Genomic DNA, 24,479 nt, shown 5'->3' on the forward strand with positions numbered 1-24,479 from the left:
TTCTAGTTTTGGAGCCATTAAGATGCATTTATTCATATTTTCACATGTTTTATTGCAATGGATATAAGTTTGGTGGCCTCCTTTCCTCACTCTTACTCACAACTGTTTTTTAATGAAAATAGTGATCTTTTATTTTCGTATGACTCCAGGAGATGGAACATAGAAAAAATTCACAAGAACTCTGAGTCTTGTGATTGAAATTATGCAAGTTGGCAACACCGGTGGAATGTTTTATCCTTAAAATTTTGAGTTAAAGCTATAAGCATGTGAAAACCACATTTATAATGGCAGCTGTCTGCAAACATAATTATAGAGAGTGCATCCAGGCAACCATTATATATTAAAGGCATTTCGTCCTGGTGAGCCGTAGAAGTATGACTTTTATGCTGTGCATCATACACAATTATATGGCACACAGAAGGTGATGCACGAGTCTTTGCCAGTGAACCCCTTGAACTCAGATGAAGTGCTGGATCCTGGAATATGCATTCACCTCAGATCTTGCCATGAACTTCCATTTGATAGCGTGTCTTTTTTTAAATCTAGAATTAATTACAACCCAATTAAACACTTCAACTTCTCCTTAAATATGTGAGGTATGATAAGAACCGGATTTACTTGAGTGCATGACTTTGCACATACTATTCAGTTAGTGCTGCCAAATCATTTCCCTCTGTTCTGTCTGTAACTCCCATTACTATCTGCCTTTGCCAAAATTAACTAACTGTGTGGTGTGAGCAGATGCTGAAAACATGAGCCATTGAATCAGGGTCATGCAGGAGACAGAAATGAATGTTCCCAGAAACTGTACGGTCACATTTCTCTAAGAAGGAAACCAGCAGTGTATTGACACTGTACTGAGGACCAGCAAGTGAAAATAAAACAACACACATTAAAAAAAAAAAAATCTTAGGATTTTTGGGGAATTTAGGACTACGTTTAATGCTGAGGTGGAAATGCTCTATAGCAGATGTATGTAAATATTCTGTTACAAAGGACACTAAGTTCCATGAAATACCGTGCTTATGTTTCTGGGACAAGATACTGGGAAGTGTAGACAGTCAAGAAAGGATGCTGAAGTGTTTTAAGATACTAGTTCAGAAATAAAAGCATAGGTTCATTTCCCTGTTCTGCTTAGATTTTGTTAAGTGACATTGAATGCATGATTTAATCTATCTTTTTCCATCTGTAAAATGGGGCTGATGCTCTTTTTTTTTTTTTTGGCATATAATGCCTGTAATTTATGATGTGCTCATGAGTTGTAGCAATAGAGTCTTTGTAAGCCATAAATGTTTGATTTGTTTAGCTTTACTGTTAAAGGGAACTTCAATGCTGTGAAAGGACTGTTTGATGCCATCTTTAGCTCTTTAATAGCTTCCACATCAAAATTGCTCAGTTTGAAACTAATAAGACGTTGTTTATTGTTTTGCTTTTCCTCTCCTTGAAAGAACTCTGGATTTTGACTGTTAGCTGATGGCTGTTTTCCCTGGAACTAGGAGTTCTCAGGCCGGATCCTCCTCTCTGCCAGTTGGGCTTGCTGTAAACAGTGTAAAGGGAGGAGCTGGATATGTAAACACATATATGTACATGTAAAGGGGAAAGTTTCCATGTCTAGGGGTAATGCTTCCAGCAGAGCTGGGTGCCTGCCTTAGCTCGCTTGGCCGTGCCACCCTCGCATGGCTGCATGGCTGTAATCAGCAGCGTAGAGCTCAGCACCCCCTCGGTGCAAGTCTGAATGGAGAGTGGGGACCTGTTCTCATCAGCACAAGCAATTACAGACTGATAATGGGCTGGTGGTAACATCACAAGAGATAAAAAACTTAATTATATTCATGGGGATTTATCAAATGTCTTTACTCATCATCGTTTTTTACATTTATATAGTTTCAGGTTTTTAAGTTCTTCAAGTTCTATCAAAATCTCAGTGAATTCTAGGTTCTGGATTCTTCTGTAACTTTTTAAAAGCAGACAGTGCCATTCCCATTTCTTCGAAACATTTACAATTACTTTGACCTATTCCTTTATGTCAGTGTGCAAGCATAGTACAAAAATGCCACGAAATACCACTGTGCAGTATTAACTGTAAGTCGATCAGCACTTCATTAGTTCTCCAACAGCAAAAAAAGAGCAGCTGGGTAGTGTATTATGCAAAACTCTTGTCCTTTGACTTGTAGGACCTTGGATGTAATCCCACTTTTTTGTCATCATAATGAAATTAATTTGGTGCTGTCAACCGAGTTCATATTGCAAAAGTAGCACATGGAAATCAGCAGCACTGTTGGTTTCTTTACTCAGGAGAGACATGGAGCTTAGCTTGTCTAGAAACTGAAACCTTCCACCTCTAGACATTATGCTCCTCCAGGTCATATGTGAAATGAATTGGGGAGACAGTGTGGAGAAGTTGATGCAGTGGCAGCCTGCCTGACACCTGCCAGCCTAGTAAACCACACCCATGTGTTTCTCCTTCCCATGTCCCTTCTCATTCGTTTATAATTTCTCTGATTTTTATTTTATGAATAATTAATAAGTTTTGCCTTGTCTCCTAAGGTTATAAAAGATGTGTGCAACAACTGTACAGGAGCTGTAGACTCTGATGGACCGTTGTCGAGTTCTCCAGTACACAAGGTGGAGCTAGAAAAGGTGAAGTGATCAAAATGATGAATGCAAAATCCCTTATGATTATTTATTAAAGAGGCACTGCTAGACACTGGATGTAAAATACTTGCTGACTTGTACTGCTGTTTTAGACTATTGATCCCTGTGTTGTTTTTGTTTGTTTGGATACCTGCACACATCCTACAGAGGTAAGACTTCTGCCACGTGTATTCATTTGGTCACAAACGGCAGGCAGACTGGCTCGTGTCCATTAGCAGCTTCTCTTCAGCCATTGAGAAGGGCACAGGCTAAGCAGGTGTGATATGTGTGCTGTGCTGCAGTGGTACTCTGTCAAGTGCAAAGCACAGGCAGGGATGCCACTCTCAGGGAAGAATGGCCGAAGATTATACAAGGGTTTTAAGGGAAAGTTTTTTCTTTTGGGGAATTTAGTTCTTGAAGAGCTCCTGGGGCACGCTGAGGTCACTGTTTTGGCAGACCCTTTGAAATGTTTGTGCCTCAATCCAGAAACTTGGCTATTCCAGTGGTGGTCTCTGCTGCCTTGACTCAGCAGGATATGAAAGCAAGAATTAGGAGAGGGAGCTGCTCTTCAGGGAATTCTCAGCATATCACCAGCACCAATGTAAGCCCCTGTTCTGTTAAGGAGCCATGTGAGCAGATGCCTCTGCGGGCCCTGCTTAAAAGTCCCAGTGACAAAGGTTTTGTCACCAGGTTCCTGATGGCAAGTTCAACCCCTGTGGTGGAAGGACGCTGCTGTCAGTAGTGTTGTTTTGCACCTGGGAAGATAAGAGCAAGGCATGTTCCACAGCAGCTCAGGCCTTGTGATTTCACAAGGCAAAACCTGTTGTGTTTGCGTGCTACGGTATTAACAAAGTAACTGAAACTGCCGTGAAATTGTTGTTTTCTAAAATGCGTGCTGTAAAGAAGTGTAGCAAAACTTGTCATTCATTTCTTTTTGTGATAATTTGTACATCTTCATGGCTTCACCACTCATGAGTAATGTGGTTACCAAAACTATGCTGGCACAAGCTCTGTACTTCTTCATCCCATATCTTATACACAACCATCACAGAATAATCATGGCAAAGAATCTATTTCAAAAGCTTAATTTTTTGCACATATTTCAAGCACTGAAGCACCTTGTAGGAATGCATTATTTTCTATAAGTTGTAATTGTAAATGCATATATGAAGTATTATTTAAAGAAATAATTTAAAAATTGTTCTTCTCTGATCCATGGAATTGTTCATTGCTTAGCAGATTAACAAACAGCAACATTTAAAGTCTAGAAATTCATTAAAATATATTGTGTAATAATAAGTCTTGAATCATGATTATTTCACTCTTTGACTACAGTTTCAAATCTAGACCTGTTTTGTTATTCTGTGCTTTTCTAAAGCCTCTAGAACTGAAATTTTTGCTATATTCTATTTGTCTTCAGAGTGGATGAGAGCTTGAAATGTGTTTTACTTCATAGTAAACATACTTTTAAATTGACTCATGACACTTCATTTGGCAAAGGTGCCAACATTGTATGTCAACTAATCTCTTTGCCCCTGCAGAAACTGTCATTTGAGAGGCCAAGCTCAGATGGGGAGGGTGCTGTGGAAAATGGCATCACTACCGTGTGCAATGGGAAAGAGCAAGGTATGTCTCATATCCAGAGATATGTGATGTAAATAGTATGTGCATCTAGGGAGTAATAGGCAGTGAAATACCTGGCTTTTGTCTTTTAAAAACAAGCAGTAAAGTTTTTGAAAATTTTTATTAGGATTCAATTCGACTTAGAAAGTTGAATTATGTCAAGTGTGAGTCCTTAAAATTTTGCAGTAACAGAAGGCATTTGATGTTATTGGGCAGGTAAAATCAATATAATTAGTATAAGGAAACAGAATATAGAAATTTTGACTTGGCCTTTTGTGTGTTCAAAAATAGTCTTTCAGAGCTTGGGTGAGTACTGTAGGTAACTAACCATTGCTTTTAGTAACTCTGACTCTGTAGTGGCAACATAAATAGTGGGTGTATAGCTTCTAAGCAAAAAAGCTATCATTGAATACTAGAAGGCAAGAATTATGCATATTATATATATATATGTATGCATACATGTGTATGTATACACATATACACAGTTTATTGTGTATACACAGATACATATATATATATAAAAACTTTTGTGGATGATTACTTATATTAACATACTAAAATGTATATAATCCTGTAGTAACAGTGAGTTTGTGAGTATATATGCATAAAATTTTACATGTCCTACTTTGGAGCTGTGCAAGTTTTGTAGTCCTTATAATCTGACAAAAGTAAATCCCAGACTCAGAGGGAATTTTGTCTGAGTTGTGCTCTCTTCCCCATTTCATTCCCTCCTCCCCAAATCAGAAGAAATTCTGTGACTTTAACTTGCCGTATAACAATGGTACGTTTAGATAAGACATTTTTCTGCAGCTGTCAAGATGTAATGTGAGCTGCAGTGAGCACAATGTCGATACTGGCCTTGGTGCCAGCGCTGTCTCGCCTTTTGACTCATTTCCTTTATCTCCTCCCTGGATTGTTTTCCAACATTTCCTGACTATACAGATCTCTGACATACCCAACACTATGGAACAATGTCAGATTTCGTGGTTTCTACAAGTTGTGGTACATGGTTGGATTTCACCCTATAAAACCTTCTATTAAGCTTTCAAAAAGTGTGGTACCATTTCATTCTGTGAAACCTGCTGAGAAACATCTGTGACCCAAAAGCTGTGTTGTTCACGATGGCCAAAAGTGCCTAGTGGCTCAGGTGCCCCACGGGAGGCTTGTTGATGAAGCACACACTACTGGAAAGCCAGCCCAGCTTAGATATGCCAAGGAGGGTAATTAAAAATGCTAGTTGCTTTTGAAAATTATGGCCTTCAATATGTAGTAAATAAAAATAATTAGCATTACTGACTGCAAGGAGATTAAAATATCCCTGGCATCATTTTATGGGGTTCTGGATGAAGTTACGCTGGTTTTTTAAACAACGGATAGGAAACACTTAATGGAGTATGTGGGAAGGGAGACCCTGGCAACTGGTCACCTCCAGCTGTCACCCACCAGCCAGCCTCGGCTCTGCTCTTCACCAGCTGCTCATTTTGCTCTGGGGAAGGAAATGAAAAGAAAAGGCTTTTGTGAAAAAAATCACTAGCAGTAAGGCAATCAGTATATTCTTTAGATTTGAAAAGATTAAGTCATAGGCCTTATTTCTGCTGCCTCTCAGTTCTGCAGTGTGAATAAAAAGGTGTGAAAGGAAAATAGGACAGAAAACCAGAAAAAACCACTGAAATGGGCTTGTTCCACTGTTTGTTCATGCTCATAAGAATGATTCCTTTGGGCTTGTGTCTCAGAGATTAGTTATTCTGGGTCTCTGGTTGTTTTCAGTGCTTTTCATTTCCTCCCCCCTCAACAGCCACAGTTGGTCACTAGCTGGTGCTGCGAGGGATGGAGGCCTGTCTGCGGGCAGGCTCTGCCTTCCAGTCATCCCCTGGGCAGGGGGTGACATTGACAGATGGGTTGGGTAGCCTTCCTCCCTCGAACACGGGAGCTTCTTGCATGTGTAGAGAGCAGGATATAAGTTGTGAACACCGCTCCCTTAGGAAGAGAGAATTAGACCTTTGCTTGCACGTGCGCATTGCTGTGCTGGAGTTTGCTGGTGAACAGCTCTCCTTGCCTGAAAAGCTGCCTTTCCCCTTCGGCACCACATGCAGCAGGTGACAGATTTGTACAGTCTTGGCACAGATACAATTTCTAAATAATGTTCCGTGATTGCTAACAATTAAGCTAAATATGATAAGATACCCTATTGTGAGCCCCAACCTGTGTGTATATTTTCTGTGCATTCTTCTTCCCAGTTCATCAATTCATACAGTCATTTCTTATATGAATATTTTGTCCTTTTTTTCCTCAGTTTACACAAGTCCATAATGACTAAATGTCGCCTGTTGCAAAGGGCAACGAAGCGATAAATTTATAGCAGCTCAGTAACTATCCTAAATGTATTTCTCATCAAAATCATGTATCAGGGCAAGCTAATGGGTATTTTTGCTGCCCTGTCAGTTAGGAGAGAGACAGTTATTCTATTGATGGAATCCAGATTAGGCCACTGAATGCAATTTCTGAAAGTTTATTTCATTTGTTTTTTGGTTGTTTTTTTTTTGTAAATGAAAGGTCTGTCTTTCTGATGCTGTTTAATCTTAGAAACTTTTTTGTAAAAAAAAATTTTAAGATTATAGTCATGTAGGCACTTTTAGAAATGGTATTCATAGTCCTTGCCATGTTAAGTTCAGCAGCTCAGGATGCCTCAGTGCACAAAGCTGTAATACTACTAGTATCATATGAAGTTAATGAAAGCATAGACTGGATGTTAGCAAAATACCACTTTTCAGTAGAGCTTTTTCTTTCCAAGTCCTCAGGGTCACAGAAGGTGCCAAATTCTAACCATTGAATGCCTATAGTGATCCCACTAATTTAATTGTTAGTAGTTAATTTATAAGTCTTTTTCTAAAAGGTCCATTGTGATAACATACCTTAACCTAATTGTACATGGCAGGGGTATTTTCGCTAGGCAAGCATATTCTGTCTCTGTTGCGTACTTAATTGTTAAAGTATTTTGAGGTAAGTGTTTAGGAGCAACGAAGGATCATCTGGCTGGATTTTTATTCTTGTGTATATGAGCTAAATTTGTACGCAGGTACCTCAGTCATGCTAATAAATTGGATGATGACTGCTGTGGAAAGAGACTTGCAGCTTGATTGGATTTAATTAAATTAGAAGCTTGATTTTTGTTTTTTCTAATCCTTCTGAATGTCATGACTTTTGTAGCACAGAGGTTATTTGTAGGCATCTGCATTAGGGAGTGCATTTAATGTTTACCTCATTGCAGCCTGCAACTTTTGTACAAATGTCCACCTTGCACTAGTTTGGTTGAACTACTGTTTTTATTCAGGTTTTCTCTATTCATTGGTTAATTTAAACACACTAAAATACACACTTTTGCTTTCTTAACAGTGAAGAGGAAAAAAAGTTCAAAGTCAGAAGCCAAGGGCACTGTGACTAAAGTAACAGGGAAAAAAATAACGAAGATCATTGGTTTAGGAAAGAAAAAGCCATCAACGGATGAGCAGACCTCATCAGCTGAAGAAGATGTTCCAACATGTGGTAAGTGATTTTTCTCCTTCAGTCTTAAATGCACATTGTGACTAAAAGAAAACAAAATTCTAGCCTAGAAATTCTTCTAAAATTACTTGTACTGCTATAATTCTTCTTCCAACGTCAGAAGGATGCACTCAGACTTAAAGAGGAGTAATCACAGTCTTGTCATTTGAAAAGAGACTAAAAGAACTTGACATTTTAAATAAAATTGTAGCCCAGGCTCAGAAGGAATGTCATTGTGCTTTGCAAAGAGGAGGGGGAAGAGAAGTGTGGACAAAAATCTGAAAGGAACAATATTTGTTCTCAAACAAATAGATATAAAATGAATGTCGGCTGGACTATGAAATTAAATTTAGGCTAGGAATTAGAAGGATCTTGTGAAGGGATCAAGTCTTTTAGGATGGATCACACTGAAGTTTTATGGGATAGCAATCAAGACAGCAGCTGACTAGCCTCATCTAAAGTAATTTGAGTTAAAATGTGGGTTCCTAAAGTAAGCAAAATATTGGGCAAATCCTGAATGAAGTAACAAATTTCTAATAAGCTATTTTACCTTCTAATGTTGATCATTCCATATGACAGCTATAGTGCTTGGCAGCACCAAGGAAATATATAAAAAGGCATGCAGAAAATGCTTATGTTTTGTATCTTAGTTGTTAGTTTGCTTACAATTTAGGACTTCGTGCAATGCACTTAGCTGATGTCCTCACAGCTCTGGTATTTTCAAACAATGCCATGTATTTACATTCTCCTGTTTGCCTTTTGGTGCTCCAGTATTAGGTAACACTTCCATATGTGAATAAGGCTGAACACACGCTTCTCCCAATCCCTTCCAAAAAAAAACTTCCATAGAAAGAAAGCTGTGAAGCAGTTGCACCAGATTCTGAATTTGGATTTGCCTTTTCCCCTTCAATTGACTAGGAAAACTTTGGGAAACCCCAAAATACGTGATTAGGCAGCAGCTGGCAGAACTGCATGAAGTGTGATAGATGTTTGCCCAATGTGAAAGAAGCAGATCCATGGACCACCAGTGAGAACTTCATAGATCACAGGTGGCTCTCAAGTCACACTTTGGGAGTCATTCACATAAGCAATTTTTGATTAAATAAGTGTGTGTATATATGTCTATACATCAGCTAAGTACAGATGTGATTTATCAACCAAAAGAACAGCTGGGAAAAGCTGTGTCCAGCCAGATGCATTGTCTGAAGCATCTGGCTTCCATAAAAACTCAAACTTCCGGGCTCTCATACTCGGTTGATTATTCTGTATTATGTGAGATGTTAACCACAGCTGTACAATCTAATTCCTACTATTTCTATCAGTTTTTGAGGTATAGACATAAATATAGCCATTACTATTGCCTTCATTTGGCTCTACTCAACACTGCTTGCAGATTTTGCAGGAAGATACCTAAGCCTGTCTAGGCTTTGGTCATCGCAGGAAGTCTTTGCAGAAGGAGTTTCTCACCACCAGAAATTTGACTCAGTTCAATGCCCTCAGGGAGGCTGTTCCATAGGTGAAGGCTTTAATGCTTTAGGAGGCTCTGCCTCCCAATAACAAAGGGAGAAGCCCAGCGGAGCTGCAGGGGACACCCAGCTAGGGTGGAAACTAAACCCACCTGCACTCAGGGTCATGGCAGAGCTCCTGCTAGCAACGTGGCCGGTCTTTGCCTGGGTTAAGCTGAATTGCCAATGCTTGAGCTGGGAACACACTGAAGGCGTTTTGGTCATGTCAGCTGTTGAAGGTTTAAGTGGGGATAGGTGGGAGGAAAGGTGTAAAGCATGGGATCTTGCTTAGCTTGAAGCAGGAGGGTTTGGAAGAGCTTTTCTGAGAGGTGCGCTGGGAGAAGAGGGGAAAAACAAGTACTGTGAAAATAAAGGATTTTCACTCTAAAACAAGCCAGCTGGCTTGCATGTGAAGAGTTTTCCATTTCTAGGGATTAGTATAATGCACAGCTATACAGGGTTTTGTTACAGGGGGAGGGAGAAGAGCTGAAGAGTGTGATCGTCACAAGGAGCCAAAATCAGAGGATTGTGCACATCCTCCTTTTTTCATGGCACCTTCCAAGATGCGCACAATTCTGATCTGCTGTATCCTGTTGGATCAAGCTTTGACATTGGAACCATAATGTTGGAAGGGAAACCCAGAAAAATTAATGATAAGTCATAGTTTTAATGAAAACCAAAGAGATAGCTATCCAACAGGATTAAATGAAAATCAGACCTGAGACAGAAGACAATTTTTATACATAAATTCTGGCCTTTGCAAGATACCATTTGTTTTCCTCCTCATAGCCTGTTTGGAAGTGGCAGCATGATGAATTCATGTACTGTTTGTAATGTGGAAGTAAAAGTAAAAGAGTATTTTTATTTTTTTTTTCCATTCCCAAACTAAATAAGGCAAGGAAACTGGATATTGTCTTGATTTAAGGTTTGAGTCTGGAATGGTTGTTGCTATGGGACAGAGAAGGAAAAACACAAACCACTGCCTATTTAATGATATTATATGCCTGAACACTGTATCTGATATAAAGCATGATAAGAAAAGTGGGATTTTTTTCATGGCAATTTGTTCATGAAATTTTGATTTGTTGAAGGGTACTATATCGTCCCTAGGAAAATATAAAAATCTTTGTTTAAACTTTTGTCTTGAAGTTTAGCTAAATTTCACATACATTTGCTTCTTGAATTTTAAACCAATATGAATTTTATTTTTATTGGCATCAGTGGCAGTCTTTTAAATTCTGCTTTAAATGTGTTGCAAACCAAATTAGATTACACCATATAACATCAGTGCTTAGTAGGTCTTTAGAACACTGACTTTGGATGCTACAGAAGGTAGCTCATCACCTAATTACATCATATGAGCTGTGATTTTCCTGAGAAAATTTTGGTCAGTCACAGTTATCAAAGCCATTACACATGGCAAAGGTGGGTCTTCGGTGTGATCACATGGGCTATGTACATACCTTTTTATCACTGTCCCTCTCCCGTTCTTACTAAAGTCTTGGGGATCGGTGTGCTCCTGCTCATGCAGCTACTGCAGTGACTAACACAGAGCAGCCATTTGCACATGAGCAGGATCACATAATTTTATGCTTTCTTCCAGGTTATTGACACAGAAAAAGTTTTCAGGAAAAGAAGTGAGGCAGGGTCATTTACTTGTCTCCCTAAAATCCATCTGTTATAAGAGCAACAAGTTGTTAATTGTTTAAGTTGTTGGGTGGTTGTTTTTTTTTTTTCTTAAAAAAAAATCAGGAGTAAAATATCTCATGTTTCATTTTATTGCAGGATATCTTAACGTGCTCTCAAATAACCGTTGGCGTGAGCGCTGGTGCAGAGTGAAAGATAATAAACTCATTTTCCACAAGGACAGGACAGATCTGAAGACACATATTGTTTCTATCCCTCTCCGTGGCTGTGAAGTCATCCTGGGACTGGATTCGAAGCATCCCCTAACCTTCCGCCTGCTCCGGAACGGGCAGGAGGTCGCTGTGCTTGAGGTGCGGTGTTTGCTAATGACTATGGTTTGCGGGAACACCCACAAGCTAAATTAGGGAAGCAGTTTCATACACCCTGGCCATTCAAAAAGGCTTTGGAATAATATTACTGCAGAACTGGATAGTAAATACTGCAAGGACAAAAGAAATACTAAGAGTTGTAGGCAAAGAGAAAAGTGAGATTTAATGCCGTTCAGAAATCTTCTCAGTAAGATGCTTTTCTCTATACTGACCTTCCCTTGACCTGCTACTAAAATATCCCTGCTCATTCTCTAGGCACACTTTTACATCAGGGATGTAATTACTTGGGGTAAATAACTTATCAATAATTAAATACTGGACCACTGTTGATGGGAACTCTAGACCTCTTAACTCATTTGTCTGCTACTTATGTCAACTCCTTTTGCTCGCTCTGTATCCATATTAAGGCAATTCTGCAGTTAGAAAACAGCGTGCCAGCAACCTGGTGTGGCTCTTGCCAGAGTGCACGTGTACGCACTGGCACACTCCTCACATTACGAAGGGCATACTTTCAGCTGTTAGGTAGGTCAGGATGTTTTTGAGGGGCTGTTTTAATCATATTTTGAAATTAGAAGATACTTAAAGCCAAATGTAATGAAGATGTGGGAGGAGGCAACCTTTTGCTTTCAGTGGTATCGCAGATACTTTGACCACTTTGGGTTTCCAGCTGCAGGTTGCACTAGTCTCCTGCCCTTGCAGCCAGGCCTGTTACATGTGAGCAGTTCAGAGCGGCTGAAAAAATAGATAGCAGCTCAAGGAATTGTGAAAGGAAAGGAAATATTTAAAAAGATCAAGAAATTTAGAAACAGCACGGTTTTCTCTTCCCACTATTTTTCCATTATTTATTTTGCTACTTTTTAACTTTGCAATTTGTGACTTAAAGCCAAATGTGAAAAATTTAAAACTATTTTAATAGTATTCATGTTTTTACTTGTGCCGTTATGAAAATGAATGCCATCATCTAGACAAATTTAGCGGGATTAAAAAAAATCACAACATTAAAATCTCTTCTGCTATTCCATTCTCTCTTTTATTTCATTCTCATTTCTACTTGTGACTGACGGTTTTCTTCTCAGGAGTCATGCTAACTAAAATCCCCCAGCCTAGCACAGGAAAATAATTCTATTACAGCTTAAAATTTTCTGAAGCCTAAAATAAGCATGACTTGAATCTAAATCCACTAGCTTTAAACAATTTTTTTTTCCTTTTTTGGAGATTGCCCACTTTGTATTACATCATAGCTGATGAACGCATAGCTTATTTAAAGTACACTCCTAGCAAAGCAGATTTAACAAGAATCGCTGAGGTTTTTAGGAGTTCAGCAGAGAGAAACCAGAGCCTCTTGTCAGCCAAGAGGAATGTGCTGTTTTGCAGTAATGCTCAGCTCACTGGCAGAGCAAAGAACTGACATAACGTTCTTGCCCTCTGCTCACAGGCATCCTCCTCCGAAGACATGGGCAGATGGATAGGAATTTTGCTGGCGGAAACGGGATCTTCAACAGACCCTGGGGCTCTGCATTATGACTACATTGACGTGGAAATGACGGCAAGCGTCATCCAGGCTGCAAAACAGACCTTCTGGTGAGAGGCATTCAGCTACCCGGGTGTTTCCAGTGCTCTGAGAATTTGTATCTGTATTTTAACTCTAGTGCCAAGACAGCTTATCAAAATCCACCTCCCTCTTTGCCAAGATATTGAACTTCTGAAGTGCTGCAGCATGTCAGATTGTGTTTATGATTATCATGTTGGCATCCTGCTGAGTTCTGTAAAAGATGCAGACACTATGCAACTTTACTCAAATCTTTACTCATTTTTTTCAGTAAATCTTGTATCAAATGCTATATTTTAATCTTTTATTTTACCTGGTGACTTAGAACAAATATGCTGGGCTATACAGCTATGTAGTTCACATTTATCTATTGGCTGTATTTGCTGTACATGTAGCCAATATATACAGTATATATTGGCCAATACGTGCCGTACACTAAAAATGTATAGTGGATTTATCTTGGATAGTCACATTCTCAGTGTTTCCTTCTCAAGTTCTTTATGATTAATTAAAAATTCATCAAGCTCACACCAGTCCAATTAATTTCTGGGTTTTAATTTAGGAGGTGGAAACTGGGAAGTTGTCTATGGCCCAGCACAGAAATCAGCACAGTGAATTCCCCATTACTGTTCCTGTGCTAAGAAAAGTAATGCATGCTTAGCATATATACTGTTTGACGTATTCAAATCAGTTTAGGCATTAAAGCAGTCTTTGGTGGGGTAAGACTGTCATTTTTCCTTGGCTAGACAGGATGGTTTAGACACGGGAGTGATGGAACAGCTGGGACAGGCGGGATGCCCTGCTGCAGATGTTCCCATGGTTTCCCGTGGTCAGAAAGCGGGTGGCCTGAGAAGACAGCTGGCAAAGGCGTCATCCCTCATCTCACTGCAAAATGAGACTCCCCACACAAATTTGGAATTTGTGTGACTTAATACATTAAAGAATTAGACCCCATCCGCCCATTATAACTTAAAATAAACTGAAAATGAAAAAAAGAAAAAAAAAAAGGCAAAACCTTCAGAGTTTTCCAAAAGAAGAATCTCCTGCCATTAGCAAAGTATTAAGAGAGCTTTAATGAGGGAAATGATGCAGCTTCATTCAGGATCTGGTTTGAATGACTTCTGGTAGAAATCAAAGTGATTCAGTGTTACCACAAACCCAGCTTTGTGAAGACCAGATAATTTTGATAGAATCAAAATGCCCTTAGTTTACAGACTAATGTTAATATTTGTTTTGAAGTTAATAGGGCTCAAAAGGTTTATCCTGTGTTGATGGGTATTTTTGCTTCAGTCAGCATCGAACATCAACCACATTTAAGAAAGAAATAGAATAGAAACCTTGTCCCCCTGAATACTGTGTGGCTTTCCTTTTCTGAACAAATGTGATATTAATTGGAGCCAAGTGAAAAAAACATATGCAACTAGACCACATGTAAGAAAGGAATGTCAAACAAATTGCAAAATAGCAGAATTCCCCTATTAAGAATTAGTTAACATTCATTGGGTATCTTTAAAAAACTGTAAGAGCTTGTTGATAAGCAACTAGAGTAGGTGTCTGCTGATTTTTCAGCTGCTTCTAGAAAATGAAGAGAAATTACAGTGATACTTAAGTGTTAATAAAATACTATTGTTGCCCCTTATGGAATGAGTATCAGTATTCCAAATTAACTGCAATTATCATTAAAGCTTTGATTATCATGCAGTTACTTTGGATTATTGGTTAATCGTTTCCTGAGACTGATGCTTTGCATAACGATAGGCTCTTCATGAAGAGTTCCATCAATTTTCTTCATCTAAACCATTAGGCATCTAGGAAAGGCTGAATTAAAAGTGCTTCTAAGTAGGTTTTCTCTTATTTCCTTTCCCATTTAGCATTTTCAGAATACAGTTAACTTACATGGATGCATCTGTAAACAGGATTAATGAGGCTTAGTGAAATAATGCTTATGAAGTGTTTGCAGATGAATCTTGGCTTCCTTTGGTTGTGGAAATAGTTACTACAGGTGCATCAGATGTCATTATTGAGTACCCCAGTTTTCAGACATGGTTATTATACATCCCTTTCATTGAAACTACTTAAATAGAAAGATATACAGTAATGACTCCAAATGCAGACCTTCAGGCTAACCAGAAACACTTGACGAATGCTTTCCATTAAGGGGAGCAGTGAAAAACAGCAGCCCTTTAATAATGTCTAGTGAAGTGTGAGATATGATAAAATTTAAAACATTTTTTGTCATGGAATTGATCTTGGGCTTTTGGTTGTTTGCTTGTTTGAAGTAAGAAAAGTTATTCCACCCCTGCACTGCCCTGAAAGGTTCACATTGAACTGGGCACACTCGTCCCTCCTGTGAGCCCAGGTCTCCTGCAGCTCAGGTGAGCCACAGTTGGATGAGGTCTGTCTCCCTCTGAATAAGAAATTGAAGGGACTCCATGTTGTTCCAAAGCCAAAAGAAAGCAACTGTTGAAACCACAGCATTCTTGAGCTCCGGCCAGCACTACAGAAGACCCTCTCTGGTTTAGTAGGGCTTTATCATATTTTGTGAGTGTCAGCACAGAGTCTGAATAGTTCCATTGTTTGGGATGGAAAGCTTTGTTTTCCCAGGCATGTACACCTGAAGCTATAGGAATTATTTGGGATCTCGCCCTATACCTCATTCAGTTTCAGTGGTTGATACAAAGAAAAACTCTCCTTGGGGTTGTTACAGTTATTGGGCATGATTCTGCCATTTTCTGCACTGTTACATCTTTGCAAGCCCATTGTAGTCCATGGTATCTTGCACATGTTCTGCAGAATTCCAGTAGAACAAGCTATGAGGGTGATGGTCATGGTGGTGGTGGTGTAGGGGAGGATTTAAATTGAAAGAAAAAATCTACCCCTTTTGAAGTTTCCAAAGAACTCAGATCCACTGTCTGCAATAGAGCAAGAATGAGCGTACAGATTATTTGCGTGCACAATTACCCAGACAGAGTTGGGAAGCATAGTGTCATTGTGCATGCTCTACCCAGCCAAAGTTCTGATGCGGAAAAGAAAAAATTCCAGGTTTTGAGAAAGTAATTACTCAGCCAATTTTGATAAATATGTTAACTTAGATTTCATCAAGGTTCCACTCTCATTTTCCCCAAATTTTTGCTGAATTTGATTCTTGTTTCTCCCGATTCCTAAGTTTGCCTCCCCCCTCCCCCCCTGGCACGCACGCACCCAGAAACACCTGCTTCTCCCTGATGCAGACAACAAGGGAACTTTTATGGGACATGGGCAAGCTGGTTTATAACACAGATCAGCAGGTTCCCATGTAAACATGCCACTGAGCAGTTACAGCTGTTGCCCTCCTGGCTTTCACACATCCCCACTGTATCCCCACTGTAAGAACTGAGTGCAGGAACATATGTTGTAATATTGGCTGCTAGCAGCAACATATGAATAGCAAAAGAAGGAAAACTGTCCCATAGAAAGCGAGAAGATATGTGCTTCCAGGCTACATAACCAGATGCAGGGAACATACCACTGAATCGTCATTGAGACTTAGGTTCAAGCACTGTTTTTTATTATTTTTATTTTGCTTTATTCAGTTTCATGAACAGGCGAGTTATATCTACAAATCCGTATCGGGGAAGCACTGCCAATGGCTACGCCTGTCCGAGTGGAATGGCACTTCATTATGATGATGTTCCCTGCATAAATGGATCGGTAAGAATTGAATTTGCACAGAGCAAATGGTTTGCATGTGTTAAATGTGTGGACATCTGAAAATTGTATTATCTAAAAAGCCCCACTGGGCAGTTTCCAAATGAACTCCTTTTTTTTTTTTTGACTGGGGGCTGCAAACTTCTCTCACACCTACAGAGTACTAGGGGTGTGGGACATACTGTTTACATTAACCTGCATGTGAGCCAACGTGCATTTAGAAAGCAGTTGCCTGTTGATGATTTGTTGCCAAGTCCTTGAATATAATACTCACTTGAGAGGGTATTTTTTAGATCACATTGGACCTGGCAAAATTAAAGACTTGGTTACACCAGCACTTTTTGGTGTCCGTTGGAAAGTAAACAACACCCAAACACTTCTCAGTCCCTGGCGCTGCATTCCCCATGACAGAGGGTACTGCTTATCCCAAAGGAGAACCACAGTGGTTGCTTCCATCTTCATAAATTGCAGAGCTGATTGTAGGCAGATGTGTAATAGGGTTTAACAATTAGTGGCTGTTAACCCATAGTAATACATGATCCTCGGGAAGATTTACAGGGGAGCTGCAGCCTGTGTCAGCTTTTAAAGTGGGCTGCTTCATAAAGGCCCCCACTAAAGCTGAGCTCAAGAGAAATTCAGAGTTTTGAAGTGTGAAGTAGACTGCAAGTTCAGTCTTCCATCATGTCTTAGTAATGTCAGAAAGATAGTAGAAAGCCCCTCTTGGGAACAACAGGCGACCACATGTGTGGTAAGTAGTCTGTGTGTATAGTTCTTGGATGCACTTATGCCTTTGTATAAGCAGTGTACTGCCACAACCAGGATGGATTAAGGAAGGATATTTGGCAACCAGGTTGGTTTCTTTTAAGATTAATTGAATGAATCACTGGAGTATTGTTGTTGAGCTTTCCATTTTTCTGAAAAGAAAGAAAAAAAAAAAGGAATGGCCTGTAGCTATTTTAGCTAGTTAGCTCAGAATAATTCTCCAGCAAATAAAATGTAATGCTAGCATACCAACAGCTGGTATTCACTGGAAAGATATATAGCCTGGAGAAAGAAAGAAAATAAAACCTCTTGGCTTCTGCTAATTGTTAGGCCATATTACTTTTAACAACTCATGAACCAGATGTAATCCCACAGATTCATCTGTGTAGCCTGTGAGTATCCCCCGTTAACACAGTCTGCTTGTGCCCCCTTGGTGCTCAAGCTAACAACTGAAGCTGCAGGCTGTGGAACAACAAGGGCGGTGGGGTAGTACTGGTTTGCTCATGCTGCGGAAGATGCCCGGGACTGAGGCTATGAGCCATGTAGCGCAATGCTTTTCCACGCTGTGTCCTCCCCCACTTTCTAAATAGTTTGACTCAAGTGTAAGCAGCAAGCATGTGCTCTTGCTACGGTCAAAAGAAATACTAGTGTTTTAATTTCAGTTGGGAGGTTCTGCATGGTGTATCGTTTACTAACTGCCAAAGTGTATGTGTTGCAGTGGGAACCAGAAGATGGCTTTCCTTCTCGTAGCAGGAACATTGGAGAAGAAATGCTTTATGATAATGCAGGCCTGTACGATAACTTGCCGTCTCCAAAAATCTTTGCGCGCTATCCGCCAGCTGACAGAAAACCCAATAGGTTATCTACTGACAAACTCTCCTCTAACCATTACAAATACCCTGTCTCATCCAGTCTGTCTTCTGCTCAGTCTGTCACTAATACCTCTACGGTGGGGAGGGGATCTGGCTCGCAGGTACTGTACTGTTTAATACTTTACAAAGCTTTTTATTTTGTGGCTGTTCTGTTTATCTGATTATTATCCTAAGGGCCATGGCCTGTTCAGTCTCTTAGAGTTAGTACTGAAGTGCTTGGAGTTTAGTCAGGAGCCCCTGCAAATGCAACAGGTTTGCTAAGTTGTAAATCCTGATGTGGAAGTATTGATACCTGGGAAGGGCTTTCCCCACAAGTTCTTGATGATTTACAGATTGTGGATAATAACAAAAAAAATAGACCTTCCAAACTTAACCTGAATGTGTATCTAGCTGCCTTCTGTCTCCTTAGGCAGTGAGTTGTTTTAAAAACTTTAAAAAACCCAACAAAATACAACAAAGTGAAATATGACCTGGCTGTGACAGCAAATTTGCCTCTCTAGAAATTTACGAATCTGTATGTTGTGTATACTATGGTTATATATACCTTGTGACTATACAAATATATCATTATATATATATATATATATGTACACTAAAGGATATTCTATATTGTAGATAGTGTGTATACACCATATTTAAATTACTGCCTGGTGTTTGCTTACACTGAAAACCACCTAAGCCTATGTCTGTGCTGCTTTCTGAGAACGGCCTCGGGCTTTTGGACCTCAACTGAAATGGGAAGCAGACAAAATCCTGTGTGCTCAGCCTCAGCAGCGGGGTCAGACCCCAGCAGGGGGGCAGAGCAAGGTGGCTCACAGCCACACCAGGAGCCTTCTCCGAAGCCTGGAGCCAGTCTCTGAAAGCTGGTTATTGGCATAAGCCTGTGAATGTATCACAAAGATGAGTGGTTTTCAATCTGATCTGGAATGGAACAGTTAGGTGTTTCCCTCGTATATAAGGTATTATTTGTATATATGTATATATGTATGTAAATTTGTACATATTGCGTGTTAGCTCACATAACGCTTACAGAAACTTCCTATTGGAATATTGGCATTCAGTGAAGCTGCAGAATAGGAGGTGGACCTGAGCAATAAACTGCCCTGATGACTGCAGAAGCAGGCTTCTCGGTGTACTCCCAGTTCAGCCCTCAGAAGCGTTCGGAAGCAGCTGAGCAGAGCGTGGCACGTGTACGCCCCGTGCTCAGCTCAGGCACCCGCCATGGGCGCGCTGCGGCTGGGCAGGGCAGCGTTGCTCTTCCCAGGGTTCGGCTCGTTGCAGGGAGCCCCCTAAATGGAAACCCCTTGGACATGAAATGTGCTGTTTCTGGTAATCGTGTGAGCCTGTCTGGCCATTATGAGAGGGGTTTTTAAGTAAGAAAAGCTTTTAATTATTAGCTTCTTTTAAATTAATTATTAGAGATTGTATTTAGAGGAAATAATACGTTGAGTCCTAACATTTAAAAATATGTGATAATTATATTGTAAAAAAAAAATAAATCTAGGCAACACAAGAATTGCAAGGTCTTACAGTAAATAAGAAAGTGTTGAATTTTTGTGTGGCAGACCCTGTTGGTTTTTTCTTATGAAATTAACTCTGACAAACATGTGTTTCACGAATATTTACTGTATAAAATTACTCATAGGTGCAACTTTTCTGCCTCAAAATGGCTTGCTTAATGCAGTAAATGCCAGAGTTTTAAATAACCTGGAGACGGTGATGCCACCAGAGATGGTCCATACTCTAGGTATAGCATACATAACAAGGTTCATCCCCTTGTTACCCTGTGATTGCCAGCATGGCTGCTGCTGAGTAGGCAGCTCTCGGAGATGACATCCTTGGAGGCAGCACTGTCTCCAGCTCGGATCGATGCGCTATATAAAGGCTCTCCGAGCAGATGGCTTTTTGTCAGGCTTTGCCCTTGATGAAAGGGTGACTATAGTGCCAGTGGTGCAGGAATAGCTGAAGCCCATTTGCACTTTTGTTTTCAAACAGTTCAAAGGCAAGAAGCCTCCTGCGACTGCTAATGGCATCAGTGGAAAAGGGAGAACTTTAAATAGCCAGCCGAAGAAATCGGAATCGGTGTCATGTGTGAAGCGCACCACGTCCAGTAAGTATCTCTCCTTACTGCTGCCTCACTGTGAGTGGAGTCATGAGGATACCCAAAATAGCTGCTGTCATAGCAGACAAGGTGAAGAACCACTGTGGTTCTTCTGTGGCTGAGAGGCTGAGCAGGAGAGGCCCACCAAGGCTTTAAATAGGAGATGTGGTGTGCGCTGGTGACTCGGTACTCCAGCTGTGCCACAAGGTAAAAGGCTATCATATGGCGAACAATAAATGTGAAATGTGGACCCATGCCTGCAAAGTCACGAGGGCAGCAGGAAAAGAAAAGGGTAACAATTCTTCATTTGGGGCAGAGAGTAATTCTGTAGTCCTGTTAGAAGAGGAAGATGAGGAGCTGGGAAAGACAGGAGAGCATTATGTTACTCAAAAGTGGACTTACTCTTGTCACTAATGAAAAAGGCATGATAAAATAATGAAGACAACCACACAGCTCAAAAGCTTCCTCAGAGAGAGGAGATTTCAGCTGGTGAGTGGCACATTCAGAAAGAAGATCTTCTGTGCCGGTGGATTGCCTCTAGGAAATCCGGAGCAGGGATTACTTTGTGTAAAGAAGAACAGGCAAAAAATAGCTATAATTGTGGTTTTTAAATATGGAGTCAAAAGCACAGCTTCTTCTAGAGAAGGGAAGGAGCTAATGTGGGGTTTTTAACACCATGGTGAATTTTTAAGAAGTCATGGATTTAATGGCAACAAGAGAAATTTGGGTTAGACTTAGGAAAAAAGTATGTGTCTTTCTAACCCAGGTCAGTTAGTACTGGAATAGATAGTTGTGGGAGTAAGGGCATCTTGGTTACTAAAGGCTGAGTAAAACTGGTTTGTCAACTGTTTGTCAGGAATGATTCAGTATCCTTGAGTTTGCCTTCAGATTTGCAGACAAGACAAAGTGATCTGTTGGCGGAACTATTTTCTTTGAGTCTGCAACTGGAGCACAGGTATAGAGCGGGCTGTGATATAAATTAGACCACAGGTACATGTGAACCATGAAATTGAAGCATTTATATGGGAAATTATAAAAAGAAAAAGAAAGCTCTTGAGTATCAAAAAAACGCCAATCAACAACTTTGTATTCTCTTATGTCAGGTGAGAAAAGACATGTGCTTTAAGCACTTGAAGTAGGAATGGAAACCAGGCCAAAAGGCAAACTGGTATTTTTTCCTCTGACCCTTTCCAATTAAAAATCAAAGGTTCAGAGCTAAAGAGGAGCCTCATTTCCTTCCTCTGAACTATACTGAAAGGCAAGGCCATTTTTCAAAACCAATGTACTATAAGGTAACTGGTATTTCTCATTTTCCCCGTATGAATGTAGAGAACAAACTGCCTACCCCGTATAATTTCTGCAGCTGTGCTGCAGAACTCAGCAGGAATCATGGAGCTTGAGAAAAAGCCAGTGTGAAAGGGATTGCAAACGGATTTCTCAAACTGCGACATGCTTCGTGTGATGTTCAGTCTCAGGGAATAGTTTAGAGTTTTACTATTAATTTTAACACAAATAACTACAACCCAATACATACAGATGCGGAACAGTACAAATATGGCAAGAATCGTGTAGAGGCAGATGCAAAGAGATTACAGAGCAAAGAGGAAGAGCTGCTGAAGAGGAAGGAAGCACTCCGGAATAGGCTGGCCCAGCTTCGAAAAGAAAGAAAAGATCTGCGTGCTGCCATTGAAGTCAATGCTGGTATGAGGTGCTTTTTTGTGCTGGATTCTGCCCTGGGTAGGCTTAGTTATCCTGATAGCTTTGTAATCTGTGCTGAAGACATGCCACTACATGGGTTTTGGTTTTGATGTTAAACAGTACTCTGTAATGCCTGTATTTTCTTTCTGTATAGATATAAAATACAAATATATATTTATTTATATTTATATATATATGTAATAGATTTTATATATATGTGCGTGTGTATGTATACACACACCTTTGAAATGACACTGATGGGGACTTCAGACAAGCAGAATACGGGAATAATTTTGTTGTGACTGGTTTTCATGACATGGAAAAATAACAAAACAAGTACTGATATGAAACTAGACTAGAAACGTTGGGGAGGCACCTGAAAGAAAATATTTTATTTCTGTTGCTAAACTTTTTACATGAAAAAAGCTTTTTCCAAAGTACTTTTTTGTGATGTCACTGATTTTTGGAGACTTTTGGAGACTTTGGATCCTTACATTTTTAAGAGAAAATATTTTCTGTGTCAATTTAAACTTCTTATTGAAAGTTTAATTTTATTTTACTAATCTTATTATATTGTTTTTATTAATCCACATTGCTGTGGATGACAGGCAGGAAAACCCAAGTGATTCTTGAAGACAAGTTAAAGAAGTTGGAAGAGGAGTGTAAGCAGAAGGAGGCTGAGCGTGTAAACCTGGAGCTAGAACTGACCGAGGTGAAGGAGAGCCTTAAGAAAGCCTTGGCTGGTGGCATCACACTGGGCTTGGCTATTGAGCCGAAGTCGGGAACATCAAGCCCACAGGTAGGCAAATCCCAGCACTGTTGGCTGGGAGTGCTCTGTGTTCTCAGGGCCAGTAAAATGAGTGGGAACTGGGAGTTTTCAAAAGGTTTATTAAGCCCAGAAAATTAGAGCAGAACTAAATGCCTTTCTGTGTTAATTTTATTCTTCACCTGCATCTGGTGTACTTTCTGCAGTCACAGGGAGCAAGTAGATGTGGGAGTAAGACCTGGGCAGGCTGGAGAGCTGGGCAGAGAGGAACCTCATGGAGTTCAGCAAAGGCCAGTGTGGGGTCCTGCACCTGGGGAGGGACAACCCCGTGCACCAGCACAGGCTGGGGCTGACCTGCTGGAAGGCAGCTGAGGAGAAGGACCTGGGAGACCTGGTGGGCAGTGAGTTGCCCATGAGCCAACAGTGTGTCCTGGTGGCCAGGAAGGCCAGTGGCATCCTGGGGTGCATTAAGAGAAGCGTGGCCAGCAGGTCAAGGGAGCTGATCCTCCCCCTCTGCTCTGCCCTGGTGAGGCCACATCTGAAATGTTGTCTCCAGTTCTGGGCTCCCCAGTTCAAAAGAGACAGGGAGCTAATGGAGGAGAGGGTCCAGCAGAGGGCTGCAAAGATGGTGAGGGGACTGGAGTATCTCCTTGATGAGGAGAGGCTGAGGAGCTGGGGCTGTTTAGCCTGGAGGAGAGAAGACTGAGAGGGGATCTTATCAATGTCTACAAATGTCTTAAGGGCAAGTGTCAGGATAATGGGGCCAGGCTCTTTTCAATGGTGCCCAGCGACTGGACAGGGGGCAACGGGCACAAACTGCAGTGCAAGAAGTTCCGTCTGAATATGAGGAAGAACTTCTTTACTTTGGGGGTGACAGAGCACTGGAACAGGCTACCCAGAGAGGCTGTGGAGTCTCCTTCTCTGGAGACATTCAAAACCTGCCTGGATGCCATCCTGTGCAAGCTGCTGTAGGACAACCTGCTTTAGCAGGGGGTTGGACTAGATGATCTCCAGAGGTCCCTTCCAACCCTGACCATTCTGTGATCACAGGCAGTATGTGTTAGAATAATGTGCAAAAGCTGACACCTCATTGTCCCCAGTGGTTTTAGAAGTACATGAACTGAGACATTGCTCCATCCCGGGGAGGTTTAAATGCACCAAGTCATCACGTAGTGGTGGAGACCTGCTTGTGCTGGTCCCCCATCAGTCACTGTCACCCTTTGCAAGGGCTGCGTCTCACATATTCACGATGGAGCATGACAGTCCTGGCTTATGCTATAGCTCTGTGTCAGAAGCAGCCCTCAGAAGGATCAGAGAGGGATGTGTCAGTTCCTCCGGGTGACCCAATATTGTTTAATCACATCAAGTGAAGTCTAATTTTCATCACAGATGCATGTTATTTTGCTAACTTTTGTTCTAACCTTGTTTTCATTTATCCATCGTTATGGGTGTGATTTCTTTAAACAAAAAATCCTGCAGTTCTAAATCTAGATAGAACATATTGCCTGTGGGACTATTTGGAGGAAACTCAGTGTAGGCTTTTCACTCTTCATTAGTCTCCGATTTTCAAGCACCGAACTTTGGAAAACTCTCCAATCTCCAGTTGTGATACCAGTGATACAGAATGCTCAATACCTGTGAACAGTGCAGCAGCTCTGAAGCGACCTCCCTCCTCAAATAATTCTCCGTGTCGAGGCCATGTCCTTCGAAAAGCAAAGGTGAGTCTT

General features: G+C 40.6%; 1 protein-coding gene across 6 annotated transcripts in view; it reads left to right on the forward strand.

Annotated features, from left to right (window-relative positions):
- AFAP1 (actin filament associated protein 1) overlaps nt 1–24,479 on the forward strand; it is a 121,487-nt gene that overhangs the window by 88,617 nt on the left and 8,391 nt on the right. For 3 of the 6 annotated variants that reach the window (XM_055796488.1, XM_055796486.1, XM_005243070.3), the window contains exons 7-17: nt 2,548–2,640; nt 4,176–4,260; nt 7,651–7,800; nt 11,088–11,299; nt 12,753–12,898; nt 16,439–16,556; nt 18,034–18,288; nt 20,183–20,297; nt 21,825–21,989; nt 22,595–22,785; nt 24,309–24,470. In XM_055796488.1, the coding sequence (XP_055652463.1) occupies nt 2,548–2,640; nt 4,176–4,260; nt 7,651–7,800; nt 11,088–11,299; nt 12,753–12,898; nt 16,439–16,556; nt 18,034–18,288; nt 20,183–20,297; nt 21,825–21,989; nt 22,595–22,785; nt 24,309–24,470 (1,692 nt within the window). The remainder of the gene's footprint in view (nt 1–2,547; nt 2,641–4,175; nt 4,261–7,650; nt 7,801–11,087; nt 11,300–12,752; nt 12,899–16,438; nt 16,557–18,033; nt 18,289–20,182; nt 20,298–21,824; nt 21,990–22,594; nt 22,786–24,308; nt 24,471–24,479) is intronic. The other 3 variants (XM_055796489.1, XM_005243071.3, XM_055796490.1) reach the window with 1 other exon arrangement.

Source organism: Falco peregrinus, chromosome 2 (assembly GCF_023634155.1).
Source record: "Falco peregrinus isolate bFalPer1 chromosome 2, bFalPer1.pri, whole genome shotgun sequence".
NCBI lineage: Eukaryota > Metazoa > Chordata > Aves > Falconiformes > Falconidae > Falco > Falco peregrinus.